The sequence below is a fragment of the Oryx dammah genome, unplaced genomic scaffold, assembly GCF_014754425.2.
Source record: "Oryx dammah isolate SB20612 unplaced genomic scaffold, SCBI_Odam_1.1 HiC_scaffold_20, whole genome shotgun sequence".
NCBI classification, from domain to species: Eukaryota; Metazoa; Chordata; class Mammalia; order Artiodactyla; family Bovidae; genus Oryx; species Oryx dammah.
In genome coordinates, this window is record NW_024070204.1 from 37,942,902 (window position 1) to 37,963,128 (window position 20,227).

General features: G+C 38.7%; 1 protein-coding gene across 1 annotated transcript in view; it reads right to left on the reverse strand.

Moving 5' to 3' along the window:
• Window positions 1-20,227, reverse strand: part of MROH2B (maestro heat like repeat family member 2B) — a 76,519-nt gene that overhangs the window by 46,401 nt on the left and 9,891 nt on the right. The window contains exons 6-17 of the mRNA XM_040262388.1: window positions 19,021-19,175; window positions 13,562-13,702; window positions 13,103-13,195; window positions 12,945-13,014; window positions 11,202-11,315; window positions 10,066-10,139; window positions 6,694-6,816; window positions 5,861-5,974; window positions 3,752-3,908; window positions 3,565-3,605; window positions 2,794-2,935; window positions 2,218-2,261 (exon numbers count right to left, since the gene is read on the reverse strand). Of these exons, the coding sequence (XP_040118322.1) occupies window positions 2,218-2,261; window positions 2,794-2,935; window positions 3,565-3,605; window positions 3,752-3,908; window positions 5,861-5,974; window positions 6,694-6,816; window positions 10,066-10,139; window positions 11,202-11,315; window positions 12,945-13,014; window positions 13,103-13,195; window positions 13,562-13,702; window positions 19,021-19,175 (1,268 nt within the window). The remainder of the gene's footprint in view (window positions 1-2,217; window positions 2,262-2,793; window positions 2,936-3,564; window positions 3,606-3,751; window positions 3,909-5,860; window positions 5,975-6,693; window positions 6,817-10,065; window positions 10,140-11,201; window positions 11,316-12,944; window positions 13,015-13,102; window positions 13,196-13,561; window positions 13,703-19,020; window positions 19,176-20,227) is intronic.

A 20,227-nucleotide genomic window follows, 5' to 3' on the forward strand; every position in this document is an offset into this window, starting at 1 on the left:
AAGATATAATTTTTTTAAAAAGATACAAATGAAGTTATTTATAAAACAGAAGTAAACATAGATATCAAAAACAAACTTATGGTTACCAAAGGGAAACATAGGAAAGGGAGGGATAAATCAGGAGCTTGGGATGAACACAAGCACATCTACTGTATAAGATAGCCTACACGGGGAGCTTCCTAGTGGTGCTAATGGTAAAGGACCCACTTACCAATGCAGGAGATATAAGATATGTGGGTTTGATTCCTGGGCTGGGAAGACCCCTTGGAGGAGAGCATGGCAACCCACTCCAGTATTCTTGCCTAGAAAATCCCATGGACAGAAGAGCCTGGCCGGCTATAGTCCACAGGGTCACAAAGAGTTGGACACTACTGAAGTGACTTAACACAGCTAACAAGGACCTACAGTATAGCACAGGGAACTCATCCCAATATTCTGTGATAACTTATATGAGAAAATAATCCAAAAGTGAACGAATATATGTGTATGTATAATTGAATCATTTTGCTGTATGCCTGAAACTCAGACAATATTGTCAATCAGCTATACTCCAATAAAATTAAAATACTAAAAAAATCTAGCAAATTTTATAATTAAAATCCTAAAAAGTTATTTGATAGGTACTTTTTAAAATATAAATTTTAAAATCATTAAAAATACCCTTAGCTTACTTTTAAAAATACACCTTTTCTGTAATAAATAGTAATAAATACACCCCCTCAAAACTGCCCCCAAACAAAAACAAACTACAGTGAGGTACTACCTCACACAGATTAGAATGGTCATCTTTCTTTAAAAAGTCTACAAATAACAAATGCTAGGGAGGGTGTGGAGAAAAGGGAACATTCTTACATTCTTGGTGAGAATGTAAGTTGGTACAGCCCCTGTGGAAAACAGTATGGAGGGTCCTCAGAAATAAAAAATTGGATTGCTATATGATACAGCAAGCCTGCTCCTGAACAAAACTATAATGCCAAAAGATACATGCAACTCTATGTTCATAGCAGCACTATTCACAATAACCAAGACACAGAAGCAATGTAAGTGTCTATAAATACATGAATGGATAAAGAAGATGTGGTACACATATACAGTGAAATACTACTCAGCCATATAAAAGAACAAAATAATACCATTTACAGCAAGATGGATGCGAGTAGAGATCATCCTACTAAGTGACGTAAATCAGAAGAAGACAAATATCGTATGGTGTCACTTATATGTGAAATCTAAACTATGACACAAGTGAGCCTATTTATGAAATAGAAACAGACTCTTGGACAGGGAGACCAGACTGGTGGTTGCCCAGGGGGATGGAGTGGGAGGTTGGGATTACCAAATGTAAGCTTTTATATATAGAATGGATAAACAACAAGTCCTACTGTATAGCACAGAGAACTATATCAATATCCTATGATTAACCATAATGGAAAAGAAATTAATAAAGAATACGTATGTATATATATAGGTATGTATAACAGAATCACTTTGCTGGACAGCAGTAAATCAATAAATTCAATAAAAAAAATAAGGAAGCCATAATTAATTTCTATATAGGTGGTTTATGCACTGAAAGTCTGTTGAATTAAAAGCTTCCTGGCTGTGGGCTCCTTGATCATCTGTGGACTCCTAAAACCAATGTGCTGTTTGTAATGCTAATGTCCAAGTCCTATATTACAGTTTTGGGGATTTGACATTATGCCACTGTTGGCTGTCAAAGTTCAAAAAGTTATGGATGAGAGTAAGATTCTTTTCTGGACAAGGGGTGCAATGTAGTCTTTTGGTGTTTAGACTTCAGGAAAAAGATAATGAGAAGCAGATATAGGAGGAAATGGAGTTGTATTTAGGAGCAAAGATGTGGAAATTATGTTAATTTCTGTTTCTCTATATGAATGGTGAAAGAATGCAATTGCCAGGAGAGGAGAAAACTTAAAAATTAGAGAAGACTTAAGAAAAAGGGAGAAAAATATTAGTAAGTGAAATCTTCAAAACTGTCTTAGATTCTGAACCAAATTGAAGACTAAAGATTGTTGTTCAAATTATGGTAATTTAAAGAGCACAATGTTGACACGATCACATCTAATAGTCTAACAATTTTCTCAAGAAAAGGAAATGCTGTTTCCTGCCCTTGGGAATTGAATTCTTTCTGGTCAAGGTGAGTAATTTCAGATGGTTTCACACCCCATCATCAACAGTTGTTCTGGGAGCCATCTTTACCTGAAGCAGCATGGTCTCCCACAGCACGATACTAGTGTTCTTTCCTAGAAAACAGAAATTGATGCAATAAGGAAAAAAAAAATTCAAGATGTACTTCTCCCTTGCCAGGTTCCCACTGGATGCTAGTGTTCCCTTTTCAGTTTTCTCCCTACACAGGATGGTTATTTCAGATTAAAATTACTATGTTAGCAATCTTAAATTGCTAGTTCATGATAAAAATCCAGGCTTTTTGCTAATTTCAACAGTACTTACTGAATGATAGTATTTTAATATTCTAGCATAGATGAATAGTAACATTTTAGAATAATACCAAAAGAAAACTTCTCTAAATACAAGAAAAAGACCAGATCACAAGTAAAAGTTCTTGCTAAGCATGTAATCCACCTGGTCTTCTTACAGTATAAGTATTTGGTAGAGAAATGGAACCTGAGGACAAAACAGAGCTGTCCACGTTGCATATCAAGTTCACTGTTTTTATTGTCTAAAATGAACACTCATGGCTTAAGATACAGAAGAGGTGCCTTGTTCCTTGTGCTCTTGCCTCCTTGAATAAGACCTGATCACATGCACGTGTACCTTCCAAAGGCTGTAGGAGTTCAGGTATGCGTGTTTTCCACAGCTCTACTAAATTTGGGTGAATTATCTCAGGCAGTATCTTCAAAAGTCCTATTGCACCAGCCCCACACAATTTCCCCACACTAGCGAGCATAGATATTACCTGGAGGATGGAAGAAAAATTACTGATCAACTCAGGGGTATTTAAAAGGCTCACTGACATTTTCCTTTTAATCATTGTTCTGGATTCCCTAGAATCCTTCATTAGATAATCTCTTAACAGACCATCACAGACTGTTCTTACTTATTCTAGAGCAAAGCTAATACTTAGACATCCATCCGTCCAATGTTTTTCTGCAGGTAAAAGTGAAAAAGTATATGGAAGGCATCAACTGAAAATAAATGAGATGTACTAACAGATATATCTGTGAATTAAATAAGGGCACGTGGAGATACAACTGAAGTAATTGATACATATGTGGCCAAAAGGAGAGAGAGAAATCTAAACAACAGATATGCAATTTGCTTGAATCGTTCTTATGGATCAGATTCAGTTTATACTTATTTAAAAATCATAAATGAAGTTTTAACAAACATTTCAGAGTTAGGAGATAATCTTGCCAGGAGTAAATTTTCATGAGTGTCATTAATATAGCAGAACATTTCTTATGCCCTTTTAGTGTTTCTTTGGGTTTGGGGTATCTTTGTTGCTTTTACTATCATTTATTTGGAACTGGAAATATCTTCATTGGTTTAAATTGATCCCACCTTGGTTTTTCATAACTCACTCACCAGAAGTCTGGCCAGTAGCTGTTGTGGTGAAGGAAGTTTCACTAGAAAGAGAAAGCAATTTTCATTACTGTTATGGGGGCTAGAAAAATTCAAATTGGGGTTGGGTGTATGAGCGAAGCCCTGCAGCCCTTTAGGAAACGAGTTTCTCATAAGAGAAATATTTTGCTTTGTTTTTGAATGTACAAACCAGCTCCTGTAGAGATGACAAGTGCTGTTGATTCTTTGGCATTATTCTTCTTTCTTTCCTCTGCCATTAACAGAATCCTGATGATATTAAACAGGTATTCCAGCGTTCCTGTATATTCCGCAGGTACCACGAAAGTCAGGATTCTGGGCCATAGCACCTGTGGAAAACAAAGGCAAGATGCAAGTGCTGCTTGTTCTTTTCCATTATTCCTCCCTGGTCCTCACTGTGTGTTTCCCTCTAGTTTAGAAAACTTCCTCTCACTTGTTATTATTTTACTCTTTGGGCCAAATCAAAATGAAATCATGAAATCCAGTTTCTGGTGAGCACATTCTTTTTCAGGTGCTGCTTGCCACGGGTGTCAGTGTTTCTCCATGGGGTTGCTGCTGGAATCTGGGACAGGACAACTCTTCACTGTGGGTCATTCCACTCACCAAGTGCCATTAAGCCCCTTGTCAATATGACAACCAAAAATGCCCCATATATTTCTCCAAACTCCAAGGCTGGAGTGGAACTCTCCAAAGTGAGAATGATTGGGAATGGATAGCGAATGGACTGTCTGTGCTCCAGGTGCTAAGTTCTGTAGTCTGTGTGTTTCACATCCCTCGGAAAACTTGAATATGGTTCATGTCCTAATGGAAACCTAGGTATCAACTTGGACTCTGCCTTTTGTTTTGCCATCTGTATTTAATCACCAACATGCTGAGTTGCTTCAGTCATGTCTGACTGTTTTTGACCCCATGGACTGTAGCCTCCCAGGCTCCTCTGTCCATGGGGTTCTCCTGGCAAGAAGACTGGACTGGTTGCCATGCCCTCCTCCAAGGGATCTTCCTGACCCAGGGATCGAATCCAAGTCTCATATCTCTTGCACTGGCAGGTGAGTTCCTTACCGCCACCTGGGAAACCCCACTGAATCACCAAGCCTGGACCTTGTTTTCATTATAAGATTTCTCATGCCCTTCCATATTTCCTTCCTACTTTTATGACCCATATCCAGTCCCTATGAAATCATCTCAATCTCTGTGCTTAGACTACCCATGTCAATTCACCGACTTCCTATAGTTAGCAAATGTTTAGCCCTTGCTTAAAATTTCCGATGGCTTATCAAGGACAAGGTAGGAATTTAGCATTTCAGACCCTTTATGATTCTGGCTCTAGACTACTTTTTCATCATTTACTGCTGCTGCTAAGTCGCTTCAGTCGTGTCGGACTCTATGCGACCCCATAGACGGCAGCCCACCAGGCTCCCCGGTCCCTGGGATTCTCCAGGCAAGAACACTGGAGTGGGGTGCCATTTCCTTCTCCAATGCATGAAAGTGAAAAGTGAAAGTGAAGTCGCTCAGTCGTGTCCGACTCTTAGCGACCCCATGGACTGCAGCCCACCAGGCTCCTCCGTCCATAGGATTGTCCAGGCAATAGTACTGGAGTGGGGTGCCATTGCAGATCAGAAATTCCCCAAACTTTAATATGCATCAGAAATGTTGGAACTTATTTGCATGCTGACTCATGGGCCCCATGCCCAGATATGCTGACTCATTTAGGTCTGCCATGTGACCTGGAAATCTGCATTTTAAATAAATATTGCAGGTAATCTACAATCACACTTTAAAATACCATCCTAGATAAAGCCTCTGATTCACTTAAATTGGTCTGTAGATTGTGTTCTGGCTGTGCCATATATTTCTGGCCATTAAATCCTTTCCCAGGTTGTTTTTCTTAAGCAAAACGCAGATCCCAACGTTCCTGAGGTTCAGGTTATTTTAGACCTCAAGTGAGGTCTGAGAATGTGTGCTTTTAACACATTCCCAGGTAAATGGGGGTAAGTTTAGTATTCAGTGCATTACTACTTGACAATATGTCTAAATACATTGGGGAAAGAAGAGAAACAATATATTAAGATGCTTAAAAACTGCCATTTGCCTCCAGATATAAAAGAGTATGTAGCTAATTTAACACCTGTTTTTGAGAAACCATTATGTGCTGGCCTTGAATATTCTCATATAATTTCTCTGGCCAGAGCATCAGAAAGCTGATGACAGATGGAGTACCAACTTCTTTATTCCTAAATGGACAGAGCTTTAGAGAGGTGATCAAAGGCAGAAGGCTCCTTACCTGAGGCATTCCAATGACCAGTGGGTCCAGGGTTTTTAAGACCTCCAGGCTTATTTCTCGGATAGATGTCTCTCCCTTTTCAGTCTCCTGCGAGTTAGGTTTTATTGGCTTCTCCTTTAAGAAAGATGAAGCAGGTGACTTGTTAATAATCCCTGTTGTTGGTCTCCTCTGAGTTGGGTGTGTTCTTAGTCTCTGGGTTGGAGGATAAAGTCACTCAGCTTAAAGGGCTTGAGGGACCCAGTGACCTTGGTCTCCAGTATCTAATCCCTGCTTTTAAGTGCTCTTTGGAGGAATGGGGAAACAAAAACGCCTCTGTTTTTTTTCATAGAAAAACAAACATTGTGAACTTCAGTTAGCCCCTTTCTCACTCAGGCCTTTCCCCATTTTTCTCTGGGACAAAAATTTCCACTATTTCCTATGGAGTGGACTGCAATTTCACTTGCAGTGAGGTTATAAGATCACTGAGATCTTAGACATGTGTTTTTCAGGCTCTTCATCCAAAGGAACCAATGTAACAAGTATGGATGTTTCCTGTTTTCTAGAAACAATTCACTTTCTCTGCCTCTCTCCAAACCAGCCCCCAGCCTTGGAGGCCAGGTTGCCTGCTTTCTAGGGAAAACTGTGATTTAACCTACCTTGCATTTATGATAAATTAGAAATGGTATCAGTGGAAGGGAACTGAGAACACTAGATGCTGAAAAATTTATGAATAAAAGTGATAAAGTTTAAATATGACTTTAGTTACTAAATTGAACTGCAGGTATTTTTAAAAATCCAGTTGAGTCAACTGCACTTGTTGCAGAGCAGCGCTCAAGATGGCACCCTCTTCGTACCAGATTCTTGTTAGACATTGAAAACTGGGTGAAGATGTAGTCAATCAGTGGCCAGCCTTCCCGGGCTTCAATGTAGCATTTTTCACACATGGTTTGGATGAGGAGGAGGGTGGAGTTCCTCACCTAGAGTAGGGAAAATGCATTCAGAATATTTAACTTCTTTGGGCAGAATGAAAATTTAGATACTCCTATTCTGTAACCTTTATGGGTTGTTCAGCAGGAATCTTAAAAAAAAAAAAACAACAACTATAAATTGAATGATATTACTATAATAGATGGGGCTTCTCAAGTGGCTTAATGGTAAAGAATCTGCTTGCCAGCCAGCAGACCCCAGATTTGATCCTTGGGTCAGGAAGATCCTCTGGAGAAGGAAATGGCAACCCATTTCAGTATTCTTGCCTGAGAAATCCCATGGATGGAGGAACCTGGTGGGCTACAGTTCCTGGGGTTGCAAAAGAGTCAGACATGACTGACCAACTAAACAACAACAACAATTACCCCCTGTTGGAGCAGGAAGTAATCTATAAGGTTATGATCTAAGTGTCACTAGCAAAGCTCTCTTTAACCAAACTCTTTCTTTCTAGTTCCCATGACATATCCTGGCTAAAACACTCAGTTCAGTTCCGTTCAGTTCAGTCACTCAGTTGTGTCTTACTCTTTGCAGCTCCATGGACTGCAGCACGCCAGGCTTCCCTATCACCAACTCCCAGCGTTTACTCAAACTCAGGTCCATCGAGTCAGTGATGCCATCCAGCCATCTCATCCTCTGTCGTCCCTTCTCCTCCTGCCTTCAATCTTTCCCAGCATCAGGGTCTTTTCCAAGGAGTCAGTTCTTCGCATTAAGTGGCCATAGTATTGGAGTTTCAGCATCAGTTCTTCCAATGAATATTCAGGACTGATTTCCTCTAGGATTGATGGGTTTGATCTCGCAGTCCAAGGCACTCTCAAGAGTCTTCTCCAACACCACAGTTGAAAAGCATTTGTTCTTTGATGCTCAGACTTCTTTATAGTCCAACTTTCACATCCATACATGACTCCTGGAAAAACCATAGCTTTGACTAGATGGGCCTTTGTCGGCAAAATAATATCTCTTCTTTTTAATATGCTGTCTAGGTTGGTCATAGCTTTTCTTCCAAGGAGCAAACATCTTTTAATTTCATGCCTGCAGTCACCATCTGCAGTGATTTTGGAGGCCCCCCCACCCCCCGCCAAAATAAAGCCTTTTCCTTTTCTGTTTTAGCCTATGAAAAGGCTAAAACACTGCCTCACTTAAAAAATCCTCAGTGAAAGATGGCACATTAAAATAAAGTTCCGCAATTCCTTATCCACAAACTCAGACTCTAAATGACACTGAAAACTGGAATTTTGTTTCTTAAATTTGGTTCCAACTTGGTGGAGAAACTCAAGCTGAACTGTTTTAAAGCTATTTGTTGTTATTCAGTCGCTCAGTCATGTCCGACTCTTTGCGAGCCTATGCGCTCCAGCATGCCAGGCTTCCCTGTCCTTCACCATCTCCTGGAGCTTGCTCAGACTCATGTCCCTTGAGTCGGTGATGTCATCCAACATTTTTACCCATTCTATGTAGTGTGAATATGCATACATTTTCTTGAAGAAATCTTAATAGGTTTGATTGTGGGCTACTATCACAGTAATACTTTTTTCAAATCTGAAAAATTGTAAATTCTGAAATGTGTCTTGTTCTATGGGTTTGAATAAATGGTTATGAACCTGTGTCACAAATTTTATAAAAATTTGGCTTCAATTCATTTATTGGATTGTTTCCCTGGAAGATAGAAACCTCAGATCTAATTCCTTAGTGAATGGGTCTTTTAATGGAGGGTAAGAAGAAAATAATTTTTCACAGGGAAGCAGGGTCACAAGGTTGCACACACGGACTCTGTAATCTCCCTAACTGAGGAGAAAGAGGTAAACTTCTCTATATTTGCCCAAGGAGTGAGCGCTTTCTTGGAAATTTCTGTCCTCTTTTATTTTACCCTAAATCTTAGCAATGCTTCAGTTGGTTTGCTCAATTACTGGGTCAAGCTTTTATACATAATCACTCTATTATTATTTATTGCATCAGTTCAGTTCAATTCAGTCACTCAGTCGTGTCCGACTCTTTGTGACCCCATGAATTGCAGCACGCCAGGCCTCCCTGTCCATCACCAACTCCTGGAGTTCACCCAGACTCACGTCCATCGAGTCTGTGATGCCATCCAGCCATCTCATCCTCTGTCGTCCCATTCTCCTCCTGCCCCCAATCCCTCCCAGCATCAGAGTCTTTTCCAATGAGTCAACTCTTTGCATGAGGTGGCCAAAGTACTGGAGTTTCAGCTTTAGCATCATTCCTTCCAAAGAAATCCCAGGGCTGATCTCCTTCAGAATGGACTGGTTGGATCTCCTTGCAGTCCAAGGGACTCTCAAGAGTCTTCTCCAACACCACACTTCAAAAGCAGCAATTCTTCGGTGCTCAGCCTTCTTCACAGTCCAACTCTCACATCCACACATGACCACAGGAAAAACCATAGCCTTGACTAGATGAACCTTAGTCGGCAAAATAATGTCTCTGCTCTTGAATATGCTATCTAGGTTGGTCATAACTTTTCTTCCAAGGAGTAAGCGTCTTTTAATTTCATGGCTGCAGTCACCATCTGCAGTGATTTTGGAGCCCCCCAAAATAAAGTCTGACACTGTTTCCACTGTTTCCCCATCTATTTCCCATGAAATGATGGGGCCGGATGCCATAGGTTTGATTATTTTAACCATAGTTATTGGTAACCAAAGCCTCTTGGGGGAATTTTCTCCTCTTCATTGGCTTCTGCGTAGGGTTTTGATCCAAATAAAATATGATTTTCATACAAAATAATACTATAATTGCTAATTTTAAAAATTTCTCCCATAAAAGTTCTATGTCTTTTCCAACATGGAATACTTTAATCAGATAATCAGGAGATACTGAGAAATCTATTGTGCATGTAAGACTTTCTATAGATGCTCCCTGACTGGAAAATAGGATATCTCTGCTCAAAATAGGGTTCAGGGGTTATTATTTTTGGAGGAAGATGTATCATCTTTATAATTAACAATTAATTTTTAAACTATTTAACCAGCATAGCAGAATCATGCTCTAGGCCAAAATCTTTTTTTTTTTCTTCTTTTCCTACTAAGAAGCCCTTGAACTGAATGTGCTTCAGAACTTTACTTTGATAGAGTTTATTTTATTAGGGAAAGATGGAGTTCTTTTAAAAGTAGAATTGATCACTGAGCTCTTTATAAATCAGTCTCATAAGCACATCCTTAAAGAGTCAAAACCATTTCATTTACTCCTAAAGCTATCATTATCCAAATAAAAGTCCCCATTAATTCTCTTACTTTAATACTGAGGTCACCCATGACGACTTTGACTGCTTTTTCAATTGAAGTGATATGATCCCTCAACTTGGGCTCTGAAAGACAGAGAGAGAAATTGATAGGCCTGCTTCAGTAGGAGTACAGTACGTTCTAGAATTGTTGAAAACCGATTAGAGTTATGTCACATAATTGCAAAGTCTCTTGTCCTTAACATTTTATGTTATTCACTTCCTTCCTACCTTCTCCTTTTTCAACTCTTTATAGATGTTGACTGTTTTTTGGGTTCTCTGTTACACTTTGTTTAATCTTGTTTAAATTGTTAGATTCTTAAGTGCAGTCAATACATCATACCTAATGGATTAGCCTTAAATTTTGGAGACCACCTCAGGTTTCTTCTGCCAATTCTTCAGTAAATCACAGGGCAAACTGAATTTTTTTAAAAAAATTATTTAATTGTACAAAAATGAATGATCATATTTTATTGAATCTAAGGTATCAATTTTATGAGGCATCATTAGTTTATATTGCACGAAGAGTGAAAAACTATAGTGGCTAATGATAATTAAAGATGTTATCAATTATAAGATGCATTCTGAAATTGCAAAAATAAACAGTTTTTGGAATTAATGAAAAATGAAAATTTATTAAATTCTCTTTTCTAAAAGTACAAATTTATAGAACACTGTGCATTCTTACACCCACCCTCAGTTTATTGGGCCACTTAACTGATACCTCTTTTCAATTCCAGATTCAATTCTCAAATATTCTATTCCTTTACTGACTGCATCCATAAATATCATGAAAGAACAGAGGTAACTGGAAATGCCTATTTAAAAGTAGTAGATTGATTATAGACAACGCTTCAAAGTGGGAGACCCGGGTTCCATCCCTGGGTCGGGAAGATACCCTGGAGAAGGAAATGGCAACCCACTCCAGTACTCTTGCCTGGAGAATCCCATGGAGGGAGGAGCCTGGTAGGCTACAGTCCATGGGGTCGCAAAGAGTCGGACACGACTGAGTGACTTCACTTTCACTTTACTTGAATATGATGTTCTGTGAACTTCCCAAAGACACAGGATCGAATTAGAGGCAATGCACAGGTTTCAATCTGCTTCTTAATACAAAAGAAGCAACTCCGGTGTCATCTCTATTCTTACCCTCAGCATTGATAGCCGATCTTAACAAAGTCAAGATTCCCATTCGAATGGCTTCATTATTATTTCTCATTTGCTCATCAAAAAAATCCATCAGGTCTGCAGGGTTTGAATGGGCTGTGGGTTAAGAAATACTGGAGTTAAAAGAACTCATTTTCACCTTAGGTAAAATTCTTGTGAATGGGAAGACGATCATTCTATGAAAATTGTCAAAGTCACCCTTTGGTTGGTAATCAGATTTTATTAGGCCCATACTTCTTTAGTATACAGAATTTAACAGTTTGGTCCCTAAGAGAGCTAGGCCCACTTCTGTTAATACCTGTGAATGTAACCTTATTTGGAAATTAGGTTCTTTGTAGATGAAATCAAGTTAAGATGAAGTTGTATTAATTCAATATAGCTGGTGTCTTGAGATGGATAGAAGACACAGAGACACAGACGGAAGCCTTGTGAACATGGAGGCAGAGATCAAAGTGATGCTTCACCAGCTGTGCTGCTGGTGGGGCTAGGGAGGAAGCAGGGAAAACTGAAGAAAGGTCTGGATAGAGTGGAGAGGTGTGGGCTGGAAATGATAAAGCGAAGTAGTTAATTAGGCTGGCACATAGAGAACTGGAAAGTATAGAGACAGAGGGGCTGATTAGGAGAGAACTAGACCATACTAGAAAGGTATGCAGTGAGGTAGTGGAGATGACATATTTTGGAGAGGGTGCAGGTGTGGGAGGTATAGGATTGTTCTTGTCCCTTGCCCTGAGAAACTATATTAGAACATAGTTTTGTATCCTGACCCTGGGACCCTGGTGTTTCCTCTGCAACTTGCGTCAGGTTGTAGATTCTAACATAGTGATGGGCAGGATTGTGATGTGAAAGCAAAAAGAAAAAAGAGAGTGAAGGCTGGAGAAAATGGTAAGGGATAAATGCCAAGAGTTGACAGGGAAGAAAAAAAGGGTAACACTAGTTTGATAGAGTTTCTAATAATCACAAATACCAAGAAAAAAATGTATTTCCCAGCCTTAGGGCTACCAACTCACACTGGTTTGCTTGGAAATAAACCCAAGCATATATGGTCAAAATTTTTCAACAAAAGACCTGGGAATATATACAATGCAGAAAGATTAGTCTCTTCAGTGAATGGTGCTAGGAAAACTGAACAGTCATGTAGAAAAGAAAGAAATCTGATTGTTACCTCAAAAAATACAAATGCACACAAATTAAATAAAAATAAATTTAAAACTTGAACATAAGACCTGAAACTGTAAAGCTTCTAGAAGAATATAGAGACTAAGCTTCTTGACACTGTCTTGGCAATGATTTTTTACATTTGACTCTAGAAGCAGAGGTAACATAAACAAAAATAAACAAGTGGGATTCCATCAAACCAAAAAGCTTCTGCTCAGAAAAGGAAACCATCAACAAAATGAAAGGCAACCTATGAAATGGGAAAAATATTTGCCAACCACATACCCAGTAAGAAGTTTATACCCAAAATATGTCTGGGACTTTTCTGGTTTTAAAACTGAAAGTTCTAATTTCCCAGAAATCCTTCAGTCCTGGGCAGATCAGGTCACCTCACCTACTGCACTCCTCAGAACAGGTAGGGTATGAAAAAACAGAATAGTGTAAGTCCAAGGAACATTTGGTGTGTATGTGTGAAAGTGACGAATGTGGCAGTTTGCTCACACTTCATCCTTGTTGTCATCACCACTCTGAGACATTTAAATTAAAAGCCTACTGGATGCTGAGTCCTACCTAGAATGAGGAAACAGTTTGAAGCTTCAATTTCGTTTTCTTTTTCTGGAGGCTCTGGAACTCTGCACACCTGAATGAGAAGAAAAAAAATTAAGGGGCTAGACATGAAACAGAAAACTGGTGACAATGAAACAGGTTTGACAGCATGGTCTTCTTACCTGGTGGAGTAAATTGATGAAGATGGCCTTCCTCAAGGCCTTCGGAAGGCTGACATCGTAAAGGACTGCTGCGGTCAGTATCTGTCTTAGACTCTGGAATAAAAGCTCTCCAAGGTCAGTTGGAGCCTGCCTGTGGAGCGGCAGCTCAGGATGTGGAAGGCAAATGATCATGTATTGTGAGGAGAACATACCCCTATCCTTCCAGTGGTTACCTGTTTTCTTTTGTGATTCTGGCTGCCTTACCTGGTTCAGTGCCCCAGCAGCTTGAACAGGAATTCCTTTCTGGAGTTTCTGCCATCTCAGAGGCCTACTGCTTCTCTACCTCATATTTCCTGGGAGGTATATAAATTCAGCTGCCCCAAAACATGTTTGAGTTTCTTAACCTCTCCTGAGAACGAACATCCTTCAGGATGATCTTTGGACAACCGTGGGAATCAGTTTCTCTGATGTGGCTCTCACCTGAGTGACGTGAAAGTCAATCTCTTTGTCTTTGTACTGGTTAAGGAGCCACGGGACCTGGCCCAGGGCGTATTCACAGAGGTCTTCCCGATGGAGCAGCAAGCTCACTGTGGGGCCATGAGCCTTAATGATGGCCAAAATCTGCAGAGGCAGCAAACAGATACTTAGAAAAAGTATAATACTTAATTATACTTTACATAAGTGTATAATATACTTATGTATATGATAAGTATATTATATTTGTGTATATTATGTATATTATACATATTATGTATGTTTAGTATATTTATTTAAAGTATAATATATAACTATATATTAATAATATATATATAATAAAGATTATACTTTACATAAGTACATAATAAAATATTTCACTTTGCTTTTTGTACATTTCTCAGTATAGTACTCTTGCCTGGAAGGTCCCATGTATGGAGGAGCCTGGTGAGCTGCAGTCCATAGGGTCGCTAAGAGTCAGACAATACTGAGTGACTTCACTTTCACTTTTCACTTTCATGCATTGGAGAAGGAAATGGCAACCCACTCCAGTGTTCTTACCTGGAGAATCCCAGGGACGGGAGAGCCTGGTGGGCTGCTGTCCATGGGGTCACATCGAGTCGGACACGACTGAAGCGACTTAGCAGCAACAGCAGCAGCAGTATACGAGGAAGAGCTTTTGTCAGTTCAGTTACTCAGTCATGTCCGACTGTTTGCGACCCCATGAATTGCAGCACGCCAGGCCTCCCTGTCCATCACCAACTCCCGGAGTTCACTCAAACTCACATCCATCGAGTCGGTGATGCCATCTAGCCATCTCATCCTCTGTCATCCCCTTCTCCTCCTGCACCCAATCCCAGCATCAGTCTTTCCCAGTGAGTCAATTCTTCACATGAGGTGGCCAAAGTACTGGAGTTTCAGCTTTAGCATCATTCCTTCCAAAGAAATCCCAGGACTGATCTCCTTTAGACTGGACTGGTTGGATCTCCTTACAGTCCAGGGGACTCTCGAGAGTCTTCTCCAACACCACAGTTCAAAAGCATCAATTCTTCGGTGCTCAGCTTTCTTTAGAGTCCAACTCTCACATCCATACACGACCACTGCAAAAACCATAGCCTTGACTAGATGGACCTTTGTTGGCAAAGTAATGTCTCTGCTTTTCAATATGCTATATAGGTTGGTCATAACTTTTCTTCCAAGGAGTAAGTGTCTTTTAATTTCATGGCTGCAATCACCATCTGCAGTGATTTTGGAGTCCCCCAAAATAAAGTCTGACACTGTTTCCACTGTTTTCCTATCTATTTCCCATGAAGTGATGGGACCAGATGCCATGATCTTAGTTTTCTGAATGTTGAGCTTTAAGCCAACTTTTTCACTCTCCTCTTTCACTTTCATCAAGAGGCTTTTTAGTTCTTCTTCACTTTCTGCCATAAAGGTGGTGTCATCTGCATATCTGAGGTTATTGATATTTCCCCCGGCAATCTTGATTCCAGCTTGTGCTTCTTCCAGCCCAGCGTTTCTCATGATGTACTCTGCATAGAAGTTAAATAACCAGGGTGACAATATATAGCTTTGACATACTCCTTTTCCAATTTGGAACCAGTCTGTTGTTCCATGTCCAGTTCTAACTGTTGCTTCCTGACCTGCATATAGGTTTCTCAAGAGGCAGATCAGGTGGTCTGGTATTCCCATCTCTTTCAGAATTTTCCACAGTTTCTTGTGATCCATACAGTCAAACGCTTTGGCATAGTTAATAAAGCAGAAATAGATGTTTTTCTGGAACTCTCTCGCTCTCTCGATGATCCAGCGGATGTTGTCAATTTGATCTCTGGTTCCTCTGCCTTTTCTAAAACCAGCTTGAACATCAGGGAGTTCACGGTTCACGTATTGCTGAAGCCTGGCTTGGAGAATTTTGAGCACTACTTTACTAGCATGTGAGATGAGTGCAATTGTGCGGTAGTTTGAGCATTCTTTGGCATTGCCTTTCTTTGGGATTGGAATGGAAACTGACCTTTTCCAGTCCTGTGGCCACTGCTGAGTTTTCCAAATTTGCTGGCATATTGAGTGGAGCACTTTCATAGCATCATCTTTCAGGATTTGAAATAACTCAACTGGAATGCCATCACCTCCACTAGCTTTGTTCATAGTGATGCTTTCTAAGGCCCACTGGACTTCACATTCCATGATGTCTGGAAGAGCTTTAGATGCCTCCCAAAACCTTTCCTTACTGCTTTTAACCAAACAAGGTTTTTTCAAAAAGTAATCAGGCTAAGATCACTGTATTCATTGTATGATGAAGAGTTATATTTATATTTGTATCTACATCCATATCCATATCTATGGTCATTTCAATGTTTGCCCCTCCCTTCTATTTCTTTTCTATCTCATTCTAATGGTCAGTTTATTTTACTATATTGACAAATTTGTTAAAAACTTGTTCTAGTTTTTAAATTATGAAAGTATGATAATAGCACAAGTACAGGAGACTTGGAAAATACAGAACAATGTTACATGCGGTTCCACTATATATTACAATTATTTTTTAAGTAAATAAATTAAGATTTTTAATTGGAGTTTCTCAATATTAAACTCTCAAAAATTAATAGAATATACAGAAAAGTAGAAGGGTATAGTAGATCTGAAAAGCACCATGTGCCAATCAACATAATGAAGGTTTAAATAATTTTCACACAATAGTAGGATATAAATTCTATTCAAGTTCCCACAGACTAAATTTTTTTAATTAAATTTTTTTTCATGAAAAATATTTAATTTTCTTCAGTAGTCCTCTGAATATTATTATTATTCTGAATAATATTATTAAACATCATGGTGCTTAAAATGTCAATAATCTAGAAATTTTACTTATAAGTTTATTTTACAAACAATGTGGATCTTTTCTTTTTTGGGGGGGTTTCTTTTTAAATGAACTTTTATTGGGGTATAGTTGCTCTACAATATTGTGTTAGTTTCTGCTGTACAGGAAGATGGATCAACCACATGTATATATCCTTTCTTTTGGACTTCCTTCCCATTCAAGTCACCACAGTGAATTAAGTAGATCTCCCTGAGCTATACAACTAATGAGAATATATTAACAAATTAAAAATCTCCCTGACATCTAAAATTCTGAGTCCATATCACTTCAACCCCACTGTTATCCTCACCCAATTCTCTTTCTCTTTTCTTGCTTGCGTATCAAAGTTTATTGAAGGAGTGGTCTGCCTTTGTTATCTCCACTCCCTACCTTCCATTTATTTCTCTCTCCACAATACTCTGGCTTCCACATGATGTGAAAAGTGAATCCTCACAAAATATAAATGCAATATATATTGATGATAAAAATTTAGAAATCACAGAAATTAGGATGAAGCAGAAAACATGTACCCACAGTACTCATGGATAGGCAGTATTTGGTATGTTTTTAATACATTTTTTTTACTTGACCTTTTCCTTTCTCTCTTTTTCTCTATGTATTTTAATTTCTTAAAAACTGGCATCATTCTTTAATCTATAGTTCTATATTCTGCTTTCTCTACCTAATATTATATAATTTTTATCTATTAGCTAATTTTTTCTATAGAGCAAACCGTCTCAAAAGTTAGTGGCAGTCACAGAAAGGAATAAAATTGTGTCATTTGTAGTGATGTGGATGAACCTAGAGTCTGTTACGCAGAGTGAAGTAAGTCAGAAAGAGGAAAACTCTTTGCATATTGTATATTGTAATATACAATGCAATAATATTGTATATTAAAACATATACTTGGAATCCAGAAAAATGGTGCCAATGGACCTATTTGCAGGACAGGAATAGAGATACAGATGTAGAGAACAGACTTGTGGGCACAACGGGGGAAGGAGAGAATTGGATGGATTGAGAGACTAGCATAGACATATAGACACAGCCTTGCATGAAACAGATAGCTTTTGAGAAGCTGCTGTATAGCACAGGGAGCTCAGCTCAGGGCTCTGGGATGACCTACAGGGGTGGGATGGGGTGGGAGAGGGGTTCAAGCGGGAGGTGATATATGCATACACATATCTGATTCACGTTATTATACAGCAGAAGCTAACACAACATTGTAAAGCAATTATACTCCAATTAAAAAATAAAGAAATTTTTAAAAGCTTAGTGGCTAACAACAATAACCATTTATTTCACTTAAGACTGTATGTCAGCTGAGAGGTGGTTCTACCACATTTCCATGCAGTGGACATGTTTCAAGATTTTCCTTATTTGAGCACCATAACAGTGGCCTCTGTAGATCTGTCTTTGCTTTTTGAAAATCACTCCTTAGTTTCTAAGATCTCATTCTTCTTAAGTCCTCCCAAGTTTTCTTATTTCTTAAAAAACATCCTGTGTAGAATTCAAGGCTCTTTATTCTGTTGGCCAAGATCACCATTTGGGTTTCATTTCCGCCTCTTTATATTTACGTTCCTCACCCTGCTTTCCCTCCTCTCACTTAACTCATTCAAGTGCCACGTTATCCCATCTCCAACCTACGCTTCAGTGAGTTTTCCCCTCTTTAGTGACTGCATCTCCCCAGCAGTAAATGACCTCATAGGCTGCAAGCTCAGTTCTAGTGTCACGGCCTTTCTAGTACTCATCGGGTGTTAAGTGGTTCTCTCCCTGTGCTCTCTTACTCCTTTGTGCACCTTCTTGTTACTTGCCTAACTCTTGTAGTGAGCAAATTTGAATTGCATTTTGCTTTTCAAGTGGCTTCCATAAAAGACCTCCACAGAGTATTTTAAAAATTTCATGTTTGCTAATGATTTCACCATCTCAGCATGTTAAAAAAATTAATAGCTCAAAATATAAAGAAGAAACTAGAGAAGGTAGCTAAATGTTAAATCTTTTATAATATAGCAATAAAGAGATTAAAATAAAATATAAATTAGCTTACCTAAAAAATTATAGCAATTAAGCAAGATTAGGATGGGATTATATATATGAATGCACTTTGTAATCTATTCTTTATAAGGCATTACATTATTATGAAATGGTCAGTCTCATTCTTTAGATGTCATTTTAATTCATTGTGATAGTCATAGACACAGCAAATTTCTGTGGACTGGTGTTTTTCCTAATCAGTGACTCAGTCCAAATATGGGTTATGATATAGCTAATATTCCATATATTTTGCTCATTTTAGTTATTTATTGTTCTCTTCACACATAGGCATGTCAGTTCCATAAGAGTGGGGATCTGGGTCTGTTTAATCTCTGCTGTATCTCCAGTATGTGGAATGATATCTGACATGTCATGGGGACTCAACAAATATTAGTTGAAATAAACGAGTAAATAGTGATTTGAAACAGGAAAAACAAAAGACTTAATAAACCAAATAAAATATAACCCATCACTTTCCAAAAGAACTAAGATGAATTATCATGTTAAAAAGAGAAAAGGAAGTTCAATCAGGATGCGAGGACAGCTGGCTGGAGTCATACTGAGCCCCACTCACTTGCGTGGGTGAGGTCGTGGAGGCCCACTTGTCCATGATATACCGGAACAGCATGAAGATCTTGTCAGAGAGGCGGTTGGCATCCAATCTGGGGTAGGGGAAATCTCTCCAGTGGTTGACATACTTGTAAATGGCCCTGCTGAACTTCTCTAGGGCTGCATTTAAAAACAACCACAGACTGAGAAAAATATCAAGAGGGGATGGGCCATAATATAATCTGAGAAGAGCGTCCTGATGATTAACAAATGTGTATTAATTTCTATAAAATCTATGACAGTACCAAATGAATTTATAAAAAAGTGCTCCAGCCACTGTAGTGAAATGTAAATTAAAACCATAATGAGATACTGCAACATACCATCTGGAATTGCTATCATTTCAGACAGTCAGTGTCAAGTATTGACAAGACTAAGGTACAGCTGGTATTTTGACATTTTGCTAGTGAGTGTATGAACTGCTGCAAACACTTTAGAGAATGGTTTGACATTATCAACCAAAGTTGAATATGCTTTATCTAGGACTCAGAAATTCTGCTCTGAGGTATACAGCCCTTAGATATGCATACATATAGGCACTAAAAACCTTGTACAAGAATGTTTCTATTCACTTTTTGGTAACAGCTTCAAACAAAAAACAATCCAAATTATTTGTCAACAGGTAGGATGGAAAAAATACCATATAGACATGTAACTGTAAACAGAGATGAACATGGACTCCATGGACACAAAACAACATGCGTGAATCTCACAATTAGGCAAAGTTAACCTGTGGTGATAGAATCCACAATTGTGGTTACTCTTGGAGAGGATGGAGAGGGTGATGATTGGGAAAAAAGATGAAAGATTGGGAAAAAAGATTGGGCCTCTAAGGAGTTAGTAATGTCCACAGTTTTAACCTGAGTGGAGGTCAAATGGATGGCTGACTTTGTGACAACTAGCACTTTGTATACTTATCGTAATTATGTTTTTCTCCATGTACATTTTACTTTAATAAAACTTAAAAATCTTGAGCCTGCAAAATATCATATATATTTGCATCAAGTCATTAAATAATTGTTTTTTTCCATTATGATTATACAGTGGAAGTGAGAAATAGATTTAAGGGCCGAGATCTGATAGATAGAGTGCCTGATGAACTATGGACTGAGGTTCGTGACATTGTACAGGAGACAGGGATCAAGACCATCCCCATGGACAAGAAATGCAAA